General features: G+C 43.6%; 1 protein-coding gene across 1 annotated transcript; it reads right to left on the reverse strand.

Annotated features, from left to right (window-relative positions):
• Window positions 1-1,029: 1,029 nt before the first annotated feature.
• Window positions 1,030-12,534, reverse strand: slc1a9 (solute carrier family 1 member 9). The gene is made up of 10 exons (XM_036552465.1): window positions 12,462-12,534; window positions 10,772-10,924; window positions 8,876-9,126; window positions 7,330-7,435; window positions 6,822-6,948; window positions 5,913-6,146; window positions 4,062-4,256; window positions 2,491-2,625; window positions 1,459-1,828; window positions 1,030-1,227 (listed from the first exon to the last, which is right to left on the reverse strand). Exons 2-10 carry the CDS (start codon window positions 10,896-10,898, stop codon window positions 1,030-1,032), a joined length of 1,743 nt encoding a protein of 580 aa, XP_036408358.1. The 5' UTR covers window positions 10,899-10,924; window positions 12,462-12,534.
• Between the last annotated feature and the right edge of the window lie 5,890 nt (window positions 12,535-18,424).

Consider the following 18,424-nt stretch of genomic DNA (forward strand, 5'->3'; position numbering starts at 1 on the left):
GGGACTCAGTCGCAGACCAAGAGTGCTTCAGGTTGCAGGCGGGTTTATTAATGATGGCAGGAAAGTAGCGAAGCAAAAGCAGGCAGGGTCGAAAACCGGAAGGCAGTCCGTGGACAAAAGCAGGGTCAGTAACAGAAGCAGGCAGGATCAGGAACCGGGCAGGCAAACGATCAGGCAAAGGGACAAAACAGCAGGCAGAAAATGAAGACGAAGGGCAGGCAGAGTCAGGCACGGAGAATTCGGAAATCCAAAAAACTGCGGGAACAAAACAGGTACGAAAACGCTGAGACGAACTGGCAAACAAGACAGGAACAAGCAGGGTAGAAATAGGGCTGGGCTGACGAGGAGATGGGGTGCAGGTGGGCAGGCAGGCAGGTGAAGGCAATGGGGCAATAAGGTGGGCGGGGACCAGGCGGGGAGTGGGGCGGGGCTGGAACACAAGGAAAAACAAAAAGCACATGGACAGGGAAAAACAAAAACACCACAGCTAGGGGGGCGGAGCCCTGATATGCTGAGTAATAGTGATTGATTGCATAGGTAAAATGATAAATAAACATATTGGAATACTAATATGAAAATGCAATTTAAAAATGAGAAGACAATTCCATTCCAACAACAGTTTATGAGGGATAACTAGACAGCTTAACTTCGACTGTGACCTCATGAAAGTAATTGTGTGATTATGTTTGACTGGAAGTAAAGTTAAGATGATGCCAAAGGGAGAAAGACAAGAGAATGGTGAGACTGTGGTAAAAAAATGAATCCTTATTTTGAATGAATAGTGAGGAAAGTTGTGTTTTAAGGAGCTCCTGAGGTTCACGGCACAGACTTTGGAAGCAGCTTAGTTTAATGATGCTGCCCACGTCAATACAAATCTCATGGCTGCAGTTATTTTAAAGGGTGGAACCAAGGTATTTTAGAGACCACAGTGACCAAACTGACAGCGCATCAAAGCCGTTGTGGAGCTACTGTGATCATACAGAGGAGAAAAGGAATGTAGAGTGTGGTAATGGCATAGAGAAAACACAGTCAGGGCATGTCACAAGGCGGAATTGCATGTCTCCGGTCGTAGGCGGTGTCATCACTTTCCTCTCCGTCACTCCCCTCATCCCCGACTCGCTCTTTCTCCTCCTCTTCCTCTGTCTCACTCCCCCTGTCCCTCTCTCGCACCCGCAGTCTTTCCCTCTGTCTGTCTCTCTCCCGGAATGAGGGACGGGGGGTGGGGATCTAAGAAGAAAAAAGAAGAAATGGAAAAGATTTATGCACACAGCCTGCTTGGTCTGCTCCACCCTTAATTTCCTCTTCCTCTTTCTCGTAATCTCTAACGTTTACATAATCCCTCTCTCCATTTCCTCATTTGCTGCTTCGCTCCCATGTTTGCCTCTGACACTCCTTTTTTCTCTGCTCGCCCCCTGCCCCCCAGCCCTCCCTCTTTCTCCTCTCTTCCCGGCGGCTCACCTGGCAGTCGTGGGTGGGTAGGGCGCAGTACCCAGGCTCCGTCCTGTGCAGGATGCGCGGGGAGGGGGTGCGGAGGGGGCGGGGCGATGGGGAGCAGAGGGACCGGGAGGAGTGGGAGTGGATGGAGCGTGGGGAGTGCGAGAGGGAGTGGTGGTTGAGCGGGAGGGGTCTTGGGGAGCGCGGGGGTAACTGCGGGGGTTTGAGGGGGTCCACCAGGTCCATTTCAGTCAGAATCGGGGGCGGGAACACGATATCGGCGGCCAGCGGGACGTCCCCGTCAATCTCCGCCAGCTCCGCCTGCGATAGGAAGTCCACAATCCCAGCGCCGAAGGAGTCCCCTACCACATTGATGGAGGTGCGCATTCGGTCCCTGCAACCAAGGGCAATGGCAAGTTCACACAGTGATTACATGGACTGGAGAAGGAACCTCACAGAATACAAATTTGAAATGTGAGAACTTTATCAACAACAAAGTTCAACAAATAAAATTTCTGATTACTCTACATGCTTTGGATGCTAAATAATCCAAAAAGAAATTCTGTTGTGTCCCTTACACCTCTGTTGTGAAATATTGCTCTGTCTTGTAATTTTTGTTTTAGATGGTACGTGAAAACAGATTTATCTCCAATCATGGATAAAACTATGTTAAGAAATGAGTACATAGAAGAGATGAAAATACAGGACAGTAGGAAGGTAACCACAGACAGGCAGTGTAGATTTGTCAAAGGCACAGTATGTACAGACATTAGTGATCAAGTTTAGAGTAACATTTTTTTTCGGTCACACTCCGTTAGAGCTGAATTCTAGGTTTTGCCTTCTGGAGCCATTTCCAAAGGCCATGTTCACAGAGAGACATAAAAGACTTATTGTAGCTTTACTTAACTCCATAACATTGGTGTTAGCTCATCACTTCATGTAGCTACAGCATGTGGTGCACAGTCTAACATGTGTGCTGAACATCACTCTGTCTGTTTGAAATGATCCTTATGTTTGGAGTTGTGAAGCAGATGACAGACTATTCGCAGAACTCACAGCAGCCAGTCCACAGCGATGAGCAGGCTGATGTCCTGAGTGGGCAGCCCTACAGCGGTCAGGATCAGCAGCATGGTCACCAGCCCAGCACTGGGGATGCTGGCGGCGCCCACACTGGCCAGGGTGGCAGTCATACTGGGGGGAGGGGAAGGAAAAACCTAATCACCAGTGGGTTCATTCAAACTTACTGCAATGCCTGTGCAATTACGACGCTTTGAACTGCTTTAATGCAGAACCCGTGATGCCCCTGTTTCACTAACAACACCATGATTTAAAAAGAGCGACGCAGTGCAACGAGCACTGGTTGATTCGCGCAGACCTAGGCGCCTCACAGTCTGTGCTCACAAATTTCCATAGCAACAAAGCATTAAAATAGCAGCCAGGTCAGTTTTTTTTTTTTTTATTTTCAATAAAACATCACTTTTTCCAGCGCACCGCTAGCCCACCAGCACAAAGAGACCGCACATGATCGCTGCTGGGGCCTCGTCGGCAGAACAGAGTCAAATTAAAAAATGCACAAGTGATGTGACTGCAAGAGAGGCAGAGGCCGCTGATTGGAGGCTAAAAATCCTGGATTGCCCCAGAAGAACAGCTGGGAGAGGCCAAGACACAGACACTCTCACTGTTATCCGCCTCCAAATACACAGGAGTGAGGGAGAGATATAATGATGCTTAATACCACAGCCAGGTGGCTGAATTCACAAATCTTTCCCCGTCCCGTTGGGGAAGGGCCAGGGGCAGTCAAACAAGCACCGGAGCATACATCTGCCGCCCTGAGGATGAGGCCTGAGAGATGGTGGGTGTGCGCACGGCTGCAGAGATAAGTGCAGTGCTTTGAGCTAGAGCTGAGTGCGGGCGTGCATGGTCAGAGTGCAGCACCGCAGACTCCGCCACACACGGGATTGCACAGCGGAGCTCATTTGAATTCAGAGAAAGACTGAGAGATAAAGAGAGAGAGAGAGAGGGGGAGGGAGGAAGAAAGACAGACAGTAAGATTATATAATTTAAATACAAACGTGGTGTCTTTACTGACAGCACTGCACCGCATTGCACTACATACAATATATTTGTGATCACTAATAGGAATAATAATCAATTAAGAATAGAAAACTGCTGTGCCACACTCATGCAGACCTCTGACTGAAAGCGCACTAAGATGTTAGGGGGGCTACACTGTGGGGGACACAATAAAAGTAGCCTGTCATCGTAAAAACCTGAGGAATTTTAATAAAGACAGATATACAACCAACTATATCCTACCATACTGATGTGTATGATACATGCTATAAGGTTTTATGAGTCAGCAGGGAATGGTTACTGCTGAAAAGCTGCTCTTAGCAGCTCTCTTACTTGAAAGTGTGATTCATCATTTTTTCCCTTTTGTGAACTGTGATTCATCACGCTGAATCACAAGAGACTGAATTTGACGGATGTGCCATCCTGACACAATTTTCCCAGTCTTAAACTGTCATAAGAACTCTCTGAGAGATTCATGCACTCTCCTTTCCCTTCCTTTATGTTATAAAGCCCAGGGTTTCTCACTCATACTGGGGCTGGGCGGAAGGCCCCACCTGACAGTGACGATCTGCCCGCTGTCCAGGTTGATGCCGTTCATCTGGGCGATGAAGATGGCGGCCACCGCCTCGTAGAGCGCCGTGCCGTCCATGTTGATGGTGGCGCCGATGGGCAGGACAAAACGCGTCACCCGCTTGTCGATCTTCAGGTTTTCCTCCAGGCAGCGGAATGTCACAGGCAGCGTCCCTGCACTGTGGGGAATACAGGCACCAAGGGGACCTTTAAACATCAGTCAGGCACTGCAAGGGACGGCTTAACTGAACATGATATCTTTTCAACAACTCTGCTGACTCTACTCTACTGACATTTCTCGTTTGCTCACAACATAATATTCTTTTCTGTCTTGACCTCTCCAACAAAGCTTGTAACACATGTCACATATAAACTAGGAATGAGTTTATATGTTTGTATAGTTTATATTTATATCCTCCTCCTCCAGTCCATATCTTCTCAAAATAGTGCAGTCCTCCTGAAGTAGAGAAGAAGGACTGGACAGCATTCATTTTAAGCACACATGTTCTGTTTTGAAGGATCACCGGTTTTGCTTAACTTGCCATAAAATTCAAATGCTGACATGTGCTTTTCTGTTCTTTTGATCCCAAGCTGCCAGGATAAAGGCATTCCTACAAAGGCTTACTGTAAGCCCTCAAAAATGTCAAAAACTGTACCGATTTAAAGCAATCATAAAAATGTAAAAACAATGAAAAATGCTTTGACTTCACGTGCAGAAAGGGCAAGTATCAGGTATCACATCAGAGAGATGTGTGTGTGTGTGTGTGTGTGTGTGTGTGAGAGAGAGAGAGAGACAGAGACAGAGAGAGAGAGACAGAGACACAGAGAGACAGAGGGACAAAATTTTGTAGGAAAGTTTCATGTCTAACAACTGGATAACTTTTTTGAGTACTGTGCTGTTTGGCTTGCCACTCCTTTGACACGACATGAACTAAGTACAACATGAACATGCCATTCCCTTCCTCACCACCAGGGAGAGATACTGTATAATAATTAGACAAGTACTTTACCTACGTACAAGGGAGGGAGGAAAACCAACCACAACAGATGGCAGTGGCAGCTGATGAACAACAGACAGGGGAGGTAGAGAAGATGCCTTTGAACTGAAAGTCCAGTGCCTTTTTTCTATTATATTTTAAACTTGTGACTAATATGGTAACATTACCTCTGGGCACTTCACATCAAATAACTTTCATTGCAACAAAGAGAAGATGCAAGGTTAAATAATGCAGATTATAACAAAGAGAAAGGAGATCTGTGTTTAACTAAAAGCAAGTAGTTTTTCTTGTGCCTTGAAATTTTCATGCTTAGTGAAAAGGACTGAAACCACATTAGAGGTACTCAAGTAAAGAGGAATCAGCTGTGGCTATGTAAGCCTTGCTTCAACTGGCAGGGTATGCTAAGTGTGTCAAATAAACAAAAACAGGTTTGAGACAATTATCAAATAAAGGAAAATAATTTTGAAATAAATTTGAAGGTAAAGACAGCTGGACTCAGTGAAAGAGGTATTTGAGTGCAAACAAGCAATGGACAGACATACAAAAATGTATCTGAGTATGCATAAACCCATTTGACCTATGACCTCCCCAAATGCATTAAGGGACACTAGGTATGAACACTAAATATTCATATTCAAACTTGAATGTTTGCGGAACAGACAGGTGGACAGACAGGTGGACATCCATGTTGTTTTCAGAGTATGCGCAGGAGTAGGCCTATCACCTGAAAATACACATTATGTGTTCCTGAAGTCCCCCAACACACACATACACCCCCCCCCCCCCCATACACACACACACACTCACACACACACACACACACAGGCGCCGATGTACCTGCTTGCAGTGCCCAGAGCTGTGATCCAGGCCTGGAAGATTCCCGAGTAGAAGGTGAAGGGGTTCTTGCGGGTGACGCAGAAGAAGATGAGAGGCAGGATGATCCCTCCATGAATGATGAGTCCCACCATGACGGTGACCATGTACATGCCCAGCTGCCGTGCCACCACCTCCAGGTCCCCGATGGCGGCGATCTTCCCACAGATCAGAGAGGCAATACCCAGAGGGGAGTACCTGAGGGCGAGGGAGGTCTGACTCAGGGCGCCTCATTTTGGTTAGAGGGAGCATGTTTTGTAGCTTGTGGGGGTGAGAAGAGCATAGATCATCATATGGAGCGTGTTTGTGGGCTGCGTTGGGTCCAATGCTTTGGGAAGAAATGCCAAACATTGCCTCAGCGTAGCCCACAGCCAAACCCTTGACTTTCTCACAGCCCCCCATTCCTGTTACTAGCTTCTACTGGCTTGTGTCCTGCAAAGAATGCAAGGCTTTCATTATTTTCCACAGACAAATGCACATACACACACGCACACACACACCCAAACACTTCAGCACTGTATCTGCTTATTCCTCTCCTGCCAAATGCTCCCTCTCAGGGTTCATTATCTCCTGGATTCTTCCCATGCTTTTCCCTCAGGGAACACTGTCCAGATCCTAACCATTTCTCAGCACTTCACAAAAAATCCTCTAGTCAAGCAGCTTTCCCACACACTTTCCCCCACGTCCTCAATCTTGACTCCATTCATTACTGTCACTTCTCCATTTGTGTAACATCTGAACCTAGAACTTTACCAGATACACGCCGGACACCGTTTCCAGAGCTACGTTCAGAATGAATGACACTATGATAGGTCCAAGCCCGACCCGGCCAGCACAGGAGCAGCTCAGGCACCGTGGTGCAGGCACACTCACCACATGATCATGGTGACCATCTTCATGATGATCTCATTGAGGATGTTGAAGAAGTCGCACATCAGCTTTGCTTTCTCACCCATCTTCCCCATGCAGATCCCGAATGTGATGAAGAAGCCGATCAGACCTGAAAAGCATGGGTTGGATATTCTCCCCTGTAAACACACGCACTGCATTCTCTCTCCAACACACATCCGCTGTTGTCTCTCTCAGATACAAATTGGATACCTTCTCTTTCTCAGACATGCTAGACATTAGTTCTCTGTTGGTTCTCTCACCAGATCTTAGCTTTGTAACCACTGAATTCATTTCCGTGCTACCAAAACTCCACATGTTCTAGAATTTCCACTGCTTTGAATTTCGCTTCTCTTTTCACTCTGCATATATTATCCTCTCTTTCCCTCAAACTGAAATGCCCATGAGCATGTCCCTCTCTCTGCCATTCCCTGTCTGAATCCCTCTTTTCACTCTCCCTCTCTCCCTCTCTGTCCCATTCCCTCTCTCTCACCTAGTACATTCATGCCCCACTTGAATTCCAGTTTCTTCTTATTGACCATAATTGGTTCTGTCTGGTTCTGGACTGGTACAGGTACCTTCTTTAACACAGTCTGGACCTGGAGGGAGAAAAAAAAAGAGATTTAGTGTGTGAGGTAGTGTGATATATGTAGGCTTTAAACCTTCTCTGGCTTATTTCAAAAAGGCTGTCATCAACTATATAGATATGTACCTGTATACTACCAATGCAAAAGACAGAACCTACTTCCTGCTATATACAGTGTGGGCTTTGTATACAGAAAATGAGAGCTTTTGGTAAACCAATCAATCAGATTGCTGTCAGCAGGCCACTGACTTACCCACTCTACAGTTAGGCCTTTTTGATTACACTGATAGGCAAAAAACAGGATTTGGAAAAAATACAAAGCGACCACAGCAAGACTGCAGATCGGATTACATTCAAAATCATTAGCAGGATCAGAAGAACTGGGAGAAAATCTGTAAGTGTTTGTGTAGTTTTCCTGTTGCATTCCATTGCTTTGAACAGTACCTTCACAACATTGTTGTGGTTTTAAGCCAGACAGCGGAAATAATCATTCTGGCAGTGGAAAAACAATAACACAAAAAGATCCTATAATGAAAACATATGTATGATTCTGCAGGATACACCCTGATTCAAACAGAAGTGTAATATTTTTTCATCTACTGCATGTAATGAATCTAACTATTTATATTTGTATAGGCAATGAAGATATGCATACTGTGATATATACAGTACTATGTGAACACATACTGTTAATATGTGAGTGTAGATTAAGTGCCATACATCTCACAAACAGTGGGTGTGTTCTCAGAAATTAAACAGTCAATCAGCAATCTACTCAATCAAGGATGGCGAAAGTCAGGCTCTCCTTTTTCATGGTGAATGTCTCCGCACACCTCACATTCAGCATTTACTTGACAGAGCTAACACAGAGGCAGGTGCAAGAATTTGACATGGTAAACTGGGTATACCACACCAACCACTTACGGGGGGATTTATCTGGGCAGTTGAACACAGTAAAACGTTTTTTAAACACGAAAAGGAAAAAAAAAACTACTTGCAGAGACAAGACCGCAATTTGGGGACTTTAAAATCCTTGAGAAGGACAGGTCACTGGACATCAAAGGACTGCATCTGCTATTAACTCTCATTACTCCCTAATGACATACCTCTTCAAAGTATACCTCTGCTCTCTAATTTTTTAATTATTTATGCTCAATTTGATGCCTTCAATTTACCTTGGTTATGCTCCTTTATAATACCACTCAGATACTGTTCATTTGCCTTTTTTCACAAATTCCTTGCATAGTACATACCATGCATTCATTGTATTACTGCACTGAACTGTGTGATGCATTATTTTTGAACCCAAATGAAATTTTCATTCTACTGCATTTTTGCAGCTGGTAATTGGAAAATTTTTTGTAGGGGGTAAATGTCTGCATAGGTTATTTGAAACAACTGGGTGGAGCACCAGCTTACCTGAGTTGCCAGAATGGTGACTCTACTCTCTTACCTGCTGAAAACATGCCTGCACCAGGTTTTCAGGGAACAGGTTCCGGATCAGGTCCAGGAAGGCATCCATACTGCTGACCTCCTGGTTCTTGGGGGCTGCGGTGACCTGGGTCTTCAGTTTTGGGTTGCCTGGGTGGATTCCTAAGACCAAAATCACCCCCAGCACTGCAGCGATGACTGTGGTAGACATGTAGTAAACCATGGCCCTGGTGCCCATCCTTCCGCTAGAGCGAGCATCTAGCCCAGCCAGACCTGGGGGAGAGAGAGAGAAAGAGGGATTTTTACAGATCCGCCAGACCACAAATAGAGAAGGGGGATTCTACAGCCCCAGCCTGAAGCGAGATGGATGGAGGAGTATGCTGTGCACATATATTAAATAAACTCATAAATGTTAAGGAAAGTATTGTGCAATTTGTTTTCTGGCCCCTGTGTTTAGGGAAACTCAACAATTTTTCTGGATGACCAGGTTTTTTTTCTCCAGCCGGGCACTTAAACTGATTAATGAAACTGTCCTCCTCATTATACCAATGTAGCTTCCCCCATCAGTTCTTAGCTGGAAGTCCTGCTGAGTTTCAGGGTCTAGGAACACAGCTGGATAGCACTGGTCTCTGATGGTGAACCACGCTGAGTGGAATGTGGCCTATTTTGCCAGTTGCGGAAATGGTACTCAGTCACCTACTCATTCTAAAAAGGCAAGACAAGAGTAACATAAGAAAGATACAACAGGCACTCTTCAGGGGCAGCAAGCAGTTTGGTAGTTGCCAAAATGAGTACCTTTTCATCATCTAGTGGTACAACGAAGTCCTCTTTTATTTTGGCAGGAGCCACTCAGTCTGTCAGTTGATGAGTAATAGCTGCTTTTCGCTGTAGAGCTGTAACCAGGAAAGACTGGCCTGGCGCCGAAGACGGCCGAAGCAGTGCCACATGTATTCCTCAAATTCTGAGTTGTAGCACATGGACGTTGCATGCATTCGAACGGTTGTGTGTTGTAATGGGTTGAAGACCTGCCAGCTCATCCATAACAATACAAAGGAATTTATACTATGCAGTGAAATGGCAGAGGTTGATTTATTCTCCTCAGCTATGCAGTTTCAGGACAAGCTTGCTTGTAATAAAGCCAGCATCAGCAATGAGCTGACACAGTGAGTTCCTCTTTGGCTCCACAAATAACATAATAGAAAACCACTGGAATCAAGCCACCCCTGGGTATGTTTCATCACAGCAATCTGCTACCAAATTTCTGCATTACCTTACAGTTGCTTGCTGAAACTCATTACACAAAACAAGCAATATGGCAATTGTCGTAGAAATACACTACCACTCTAGAGTTCTCACAGGCTTATGTTACTGCGCATCACATTACTTGCATTCTAATTGAACTTTCCAGCATGCATTGTTTTCCTCTTGATTACTTTTGATACTGTGTCATAATAATCTCAAACAGAATGCATCTGCTCAAAGCAAAACAAAAACACCTGTCATTGTAATATAATGCTAAAATAATCACATATAATATAATGCATGCATTATATTATTGTCATTTAGCAGATGCTCTTACCCAAAGCAAAACATTACATTACATTCATTTAGCTGACGGTATTATCCAGAGCAACTGTTTATCCAGCTGGACATTAAACTGAGGCAATCATGGGTACCTTGCCCACGGGTACAACGGCAGTGCCCCCTGCAGAGAATCAAACCACCAACCTTTTGCTTACAAGCCCTGCTCCTTACCACTACACCACACTGCTGTAATGTAATTTAAGGTAACATTTGATTACTTGGGCAAACAGGGATGGCGTGGGCAACCACAATTCCGACACACTACTACTACTACAACTACTATTACTAATAATAATAATAACAATAATAATAATGACAGTAATTTTAATAATACCCGTGATGAGACTGGAGATGATGAGGGGCAGGATAAGCATCTTCAGCATCCTCATTAGGATGTCTCCAGGGAAAGAGATGAGCATCAGGGAGTTGGAGTCCAGATCTGGGACGTACCGCAACAACATCCCAAAGACAGATCCCAAAATTACCCCTGCACAGGAGGAAAAGGGGGGGAAGAGAGGTTAATGCAACACCCATTCACTCGAGAGAGAGAGGCACCTGTGAAGGAGTAATATCAAAGTCATCCACTGAGACAAAACATTGCAGTGTATCAACACCGACACTGAAACTGCACCGCACCCTCACACACACACAGAGAGAGAGAGATAGAGAGAGAGAGAGATAGAGAGAGAGATGGAGAGAAAAGAGAAAGGAAGCGGGACTTACAATCTAATCTGAACATGTCCTTACATGACTTTCCTTTTTAAAGTCTTAAGACATGTGAGACAATGCACTGTCTAAATACAACACTGTCTAATATTGGATTTAGCCATTGCCTAGAGTGAGAATAGATTATTACACAATACTGAATATCCAGTTGTGGATATTCTGACAGTGGTGCTGTAAGTGAGAAACCTGTACCTGATAGAGGAATAACTCATCTCAACTCAACAATAACTCAAAATAACACAAATACCTAATTTTGAATGGGTCCACATAACTGGATCGTATTTTTGTATTGACAAGTATCTCACAAGAATCTCAGTCAAATCAAATCTAAATTCAAGCCAATTAAAAATGTTCTGTGAATTAATCTTCTGAATTCAGCCATTAAAGATTGCACTTGATATACAGATAAACCATTGATTTGATTCCATTTTCTCTTGGAGACTGAATTATAACAGGAAGTACATATCACCAAGAACAAATTTTAAGTGCTGATAATATTAATGCACATAACACTCACCAGAACAAGACAAAGCATTCAGACATACAGGAACCCCAACAGTACAATCACCCTGCTTTCTAGTACACACAAACTGTAGGTAAGGTCAGGAAGGTACAGAAACAGATAACTGCAGATGGACAGGCAGAGTCAAAGAGGCATACTCTCAGGCACAGACACAGACAACTAAAGTCACAGACAAGAAAGCAACAGTTCAAGCTAGATGGCACTGATGCGGACAACAGGCATAGTTGCAGCCAGCCATATACTGACTACACAGCATGCCAAATGCTGCATATTCAGAACACACTATACAGAAAATGTACACATGCATTTATAAACACGGAATATGCTTAAAAATAAGGTTAAACCAAGACAAATGAGTTATCTGGTAAAAGCAAATCATCATATTCCCTACCAGCCGTACATCTGGGTCCAACCGGGTACGAGCCAAATCATGAATGACACAGTTAAAACAGAGTGGGTGCATCTGTGGTGTTTCCATGTTTCAAAATGCAGATGTTGCACACACATGTTTTGTGGTTTTTTAAAAAATGCCAATTTTGCATAATAGTGACATTTCAACTCTACTTCACTGTCTGAGGTTCTTTCAGGGAAATGTACCGTAGTTTCACAGTCCATTTGTGGCACATTATGGTATGTTTATGTTTAAAACTTTCAGCATGTCTAATGACACAAACATAAAGTGGTTGACTGAAAGAGACAGATGTGGTCTCTTCATCCATATACATACTCAAATACCACCACCACCGCGCACTCACACACTGCTCAGTGTACCTACCAAGCACCGTAAGTGTCAGCAGCAGGTTGCGAGTGATCCATCCGCAGTGCTGTATTAGACTGGACTTGGGAAGTGGCTCTCCTCCCCCCTCACACTGCCCCCTGCTGGCCTGGTTGACTGACTGCTGATTCGTCATCCTGCCTTCAACGGAGAATGAGACAGGTGGGTGTTTAAGAGAAATTCACAACGCAGGTTCAACTCTGACACTGAGGGAAAACAGAGTGCTGGAGTTTGTCTGAAAGATAAAACCATTAATACGATATGAAATTGACATTGGCAAGCCAATATTGTTGGAAACTTCAAAGTTATGAAGATCACAGCTCTCTAACGGGGCCCTTTGTAAAAACAGTACGTGCAAGTGGTCACACATGTCCTCTTCACAATGCCTTTCAGACATTGGTCTCTAAGTCTAGATGTGTGCAATTCCCTCAACTGGTTCAGCCCAGTCACTGAATCTTGAGCCCCACTGGGGTGTAAAGTGCACTCAGGCGTATGCTTCTGCCTACCAAAATGGTGAAAAACATGGAAAGGTGAGCTGGATAGAGCTAGTAAGAATAAAAAACCTGGCTAACTGCTGACTTCTTTATGTGGATGCCAGGCATTTGTTACAATGAATGGAGCAGTCTGATTGGATGATATTACAAGGAATCACCCCTCCTATTGTTTATGAGAAAAGATTGGTTCTAATCAGACTGGCAAAAAGTGGTTTTGCATTCCATGTTTAGTAAAAACTCTTTAGAGCCGTATCACACTGCAAGGTCGTCTCTTTTAACCATTAAGATGGAGAATTTCAAAAAAGGAATCAGTAGTTTAATACATTACATCTATGCAGACTAACAGGTCAGTCATTGCTTTAGTCTCCGTCTGTGGAAAAAGGAACATATCCTATAGGGAAAATGCTGCTATTTACAGCAGCATTACACAGGTATGTCTATAAGACATCACAGGAGCTAAGACTCTCATTAGCTGTAATTACTGTATTCACTGTACAAAGTGACTGCTCATTGTATGAGAGTATTATTCTTACAATTATTATACATTGTTATTGTTATTCTTTTCATTGTATTGCTGATGTTTCCATATGCAATCATCCATAAGCAATTTCCACAGAATTTACGAATTTGCATCAAGGAAGCGCTCACCAAGCTTTGTTCACATCTACCAGTCATTGTATCTGTTTTCCTGTCTCTCTATTCATATCTCTTCATCTCTCTCTCCTTATTGCAGTTCTTATCAAAGATTGAGATTAATACGACTGAATTAAAACAGATGTGCATAATGACAGGCAGCAGAGACTGAAATGATATTTTTTTGGAGGAAATCACCGGCCAGGTTTCAACAGCAAATGGTAATCTCATGTTGAACTGTAGTATGTAAATGTACTGGACTTCTTTCACACAATTTTTACCACTTCACTTAATGGTAGAAATTGGTAGTGTTGTGTCCTTAAGCAATGTGCCTGCTCTTGTTGGATTCAATATTCTTGTGACCACTCCTCTGTGAGTCCATTTGGCACATTTGTTACTGACTATATGTATGTATGTATACACACACACACACACACACACACACACACACACACACACACACAGAGTATATATACACAGTATACATATACATATATACACATACACATATATATGTGTGTGTGTTTGTGTGTGTAATTTTCTGTGCATGGACATGCGTTAAATTAGTAAGTATGTCAGCTTTTGATGTTAACATAAATACAATTAATAAATGATAAATGACTGTAATCGCTATTTCCATCTCAGTGGTCTATCCATGACAACTTACTCTATATCACCTTTTCATGCACTGTGGTGAAAGCGTGTATTAACTCCCTGTTTTGACAAAAGTGTTTAGTGAGTTTTTAAGTCAAGTTTTTTAACAGTGAGTTTTAAGAACAGACTGCTTTAAAACTATGCATCAGTCTCTTTGGCTCCTCTCCTTTTTGCTATCTCTGTCAAACTGTGATGCTACAAACATACTTTAAATTGATGTTACCTGTGCTTGTGTTTCTCTGTGAGTGTGGGTTTGTGTGAGTGGCTTTGTGAGCATGGTGTGTATGTTTGTAATGCTACTGCACGTGACTGTGATGTGTGTGTGTGTGTGTGTGTAATTGTATGTGTGTGGCAGGATTAATGCCTATGGTTGATTGTTTGGTGTGAGCTTTGCAAAGGGATAGAGATATAATCCCATATCTCCCTCCCTCACGGAGAGAGAGGGTGGATGCAAGGATGCAAGTTATTACAGACCCACACAGACTGGACAGTACTATGACATTGCACTTTGGGGTAAAGGTCAACACAGATTACACGCATGTGTTGGACATTGCCACTTAGAGCATAGTGATCTGACATCGATAAGGCAAATATAAAATTGATCCTCAATCAGTGACTTGGAAGAACAGTACGGGATCAAGTCGGTGTGCCTATTCTGTATTAACCCTCTCTCTTGGGGTCAGCTCTAATCAGCACTAATGCACCACAGTGCCCAAGCATCAGTCGGTGTCTTTGTATGACATTAACCCTCTCTAAAGTTTCAATGCTATAATATGCCCAGCTAGCTAGCGTAATCTCTCAATAGTATCCAGTATTTATTTTATCACCTTGTTCTCTTGATGCAATGCCTGTCTGGGCGCAGCGTGTGTGTGTGTGTGTGTGTGTGTGTGTGTGTGTGTGTGCACGCCCTCGCTCACCCCCTCCCCTCTCTGACTATAATCTGAGTGTATTAATCTGTTGTTTGAACTCTTTAAGCACAGACTGTCTACCACATCTGCTCTCTTCACCCTCCTAATGCTCTGCTATTTATATATTCCCCTACCCCTTTCTCTCCCTTTCTCTACCACTCCGTACCTTGCTTATTTCCTTCTACTTTCTTGGCTGGGTCCGCAGTTTCTCTCCCTCCATCTGCCTCCACTTTAGGAATTCCCCACCATGTGGTTTTTCACCGTCACACTGCTCGTCATTCATTTTTCATCTGGATTTTACTCGCAGTAACAACTTCATAGGTTTTCACTTTTCTTATGCTGTGCCTCCACAGATACATCTCTGCAGGTCTTACACTTGAAACAATTCCTGCCCCCCCCCCCCCCCCCCCCCCCCCCCCCCTGCATATTTATGGTGTCCTGCATATTCTACAGTTAATAATGAGTGCTTAACAGAGATGCACAGCAACAGCACCTTTTTAACCAGATGATTTTTGGTTCTGCTGTTATAATAGTCTCATAGTACTGTTACAATACTGTAACACTGCAAGAATGCTCTGAGAATGGTATGTATAAAATGAGATTATGCATAAAGTAGCACATGTGCAAAACCATAGAAATTATAAACAGAATAAAAACACAAATGCAAAGCAGGAATGCATAGACATACAAAAAAGTTCACTAACATCCACATGACAATGGAACCATAGACATATACAGATTAACTTTAGCCAATGCTAAATCTAAAGTATGCAAGAAGATCAAGAAACTTCAAAAATGAGGTAAGATGGGATAAATGCAAAGACTCAGACGTGAGCTGACATTTGCACACCGTGGCATCCCACTACAGCCCGCATTTTGTCTTACCTGTTGTTTGCCGCTGTCTCCCATCCAACCAGAGTGAGGCATGAGGAGGAAAACAATGAGGAGAGAAGGAGATGGAGAGAGAGACAGAGGGGAGGTAAAGTCAGAGCCCTTGCGTCATCTGAGAAAATTCGCAGATTAATAAAAACAGCTTGATTCTCTGAGCCTCCCTCACTCGCTCGCTCGCTCCCTCCTGCTCTCTCTCCCTTGTGCGTTCTCATCTCTCTCTCTCTCTCTCTCTCTCTCTCTCTCTCTCTCTCTCTCTCTATCTCTCTCTCTCTCTCTCTATCTCTCACCCAATGCAATGATAGCAGTCACATATGGTATATGGTATAGAGCCCCAAGAATGAGACAGGCCGCTGTTCAGGAGAGGAAGCCAGCCTTTGCATATCTCTGCATTAATATTCATTAACAAATCCTACTATGGCCAGCCGCAGTCCACTGTTCCAGACATATGCCAAACATCCAGCTGGAAATATGCCCAGTGCTGGAGTGGCATTTTAATTCTGTAATAATTCAGAATATTAGTGAACATTAGTGAGGCAGTCATTTTGTCTGGTAGCGATTCAAAATCCTGATAAATCCTTGGGTAAAATATCATGCTAATCATTGATATTTGACCTGATATGTATAGTGATGTGATGTGGCTCTAAAAACCAATGCAGAAAACAATACAATACCCTCTTGTTTGTACTTAATCTAATGCAATACTAGTTGTATCATGTAATTTGACAAACTAGGAGTCAGGTAGTAGCAGAGATGTGATTCTGATGTTTTCTCAGTTCTCTTCATCTATCAAATAAAAAGTCACATCTCTGGAGAACTCTGCTGATCCTTTTCCTAATTCACTGATGATTTCTTACAAAGTATGATATTTGGATGCACTCTGTATTGCTGTGCTTGAACTTGACAGAACTAATTGGTGTCGAGCATGTTTCTCCCTTCTACAGGGTTCAATCACAGGCTATCAAGTTCTGCACTAATCAATATTCCACTACTGCTTTTCAGCTGTTTACGTTATATTACTTACTTGTTTAGCAGATGCGGTGTAATCCAGGATGATTTATGTAGCTTAGGTCACTAGCTTAGTTCAGTCCTCCTCTCGGTTTCTTTTCTTTACACGCTATCCATGTATACAGCCAGATATTTGCTGGACCAATTTAGATTAAGCTCCTTGCTCAAGCAAATACCCATTGAGATTCAATCCTGCAACCTTCTGGTTAAAAGTCCAGGTTCCTGACCACTAAATCATATATTTGTTCAAAGTGCTGTTCTAACCACAGTATTAGACCCTCCTTTTCATACGTGAAGCCCACTCTGGGTGGTCTGCTCTCTCCTTGATGGATGGATTCGGTGGCTGTGCCCATCACCCTTGTGATTTTGCTCCATGCACTGAACCAGCCAAGTCCTCCAATCTATGCTTCGGTGTGTAGTACCACCCCTTCCCACTGGATGGCGATAAGGGTCTATTCAAGACAAATGTCCAATTTGCAATTCAACCTCAGTTTGACAGTTGATGTATCAGCCAGCCGAGGTATCATCCGTTAGTCAGTAGCTCAGTGAACCAGTCTCCATCTGTTGCTATTATATTAACAATAATAGCCGCAACATAAGTTGTAAGAAAAGCTAAACATTATTCAGCCCAGAAATATGAAAAAATCCCATTTCTACCCACGTTTAAAGTGTTTATGAGTCAGTGAAAACGTGTGTGTGTGCGTAACCCTCTCCTCCAACTCGTCTTCTCCCAAGAGATGATAGGATGAAGCAGGGTGAGGAAATATGTCTCCTTTTCAACACCGGACAGACGATTGAAAAACTGGACCACATCCCCTTTGTGGTGTGCATGCAGTGTAAGTCTATCTCCTGTTAATTGCCAGAATGGTTCAAACAGTCTTTACACAGTCACCGTCTTTGAAATTAGATCCTACATAGTATTGTGGTGTGAGTAAAGTTTATAATGTGTCACATTCCCCTTGAAACAGAGAGAGAGAGAGAGAGAGAGAGGGGAACAGAAAGATAGCAGGGAAGCTGGGAAAATAGAACATATCAGGGGGATACTACTAGACAATATTACCTTTCTGTCAGACCGACCAACCACCAAGAGCAGGGAGGTGGGGGGGGGGGAGCGTGAACATCAGAGAGTTGGGTGCGGCATAGTCTCATAGCCACTGTAATTCTGTGCAGATCTCCCCCTCACTTTCTCTCCCATTCAGATCTGTTTCTCATTAAGGATTAAACCGAAGCATACCCTCTGTTCGCATAATTAAGACATTCCAGAAATCAAACTAACCCCTCCCTCAGCAACCTCCCCCCTCCCCAACCCTTTGCAAAGGTGAACATTCCACATTACACAAACTGTATAGACATCTGTCTTATGTTGGAGCCTGTCCCT

The sequence above is a fragment of the Megalops cyprinoides genome, chromosome 19 (genome assembly GCF_013368585.1).
Source record: "Megalops cyprinoides isolate fMegCyp1 chromosome 19, fMegCyp1.pri, whole genome shotgun sequence".
Lineage (NCBI taxonomy): Eukaryota > Metazoa > Chordata > Actinopteri > Elopiformes > Megalopidae > Megalops > Megalops cyprinoides.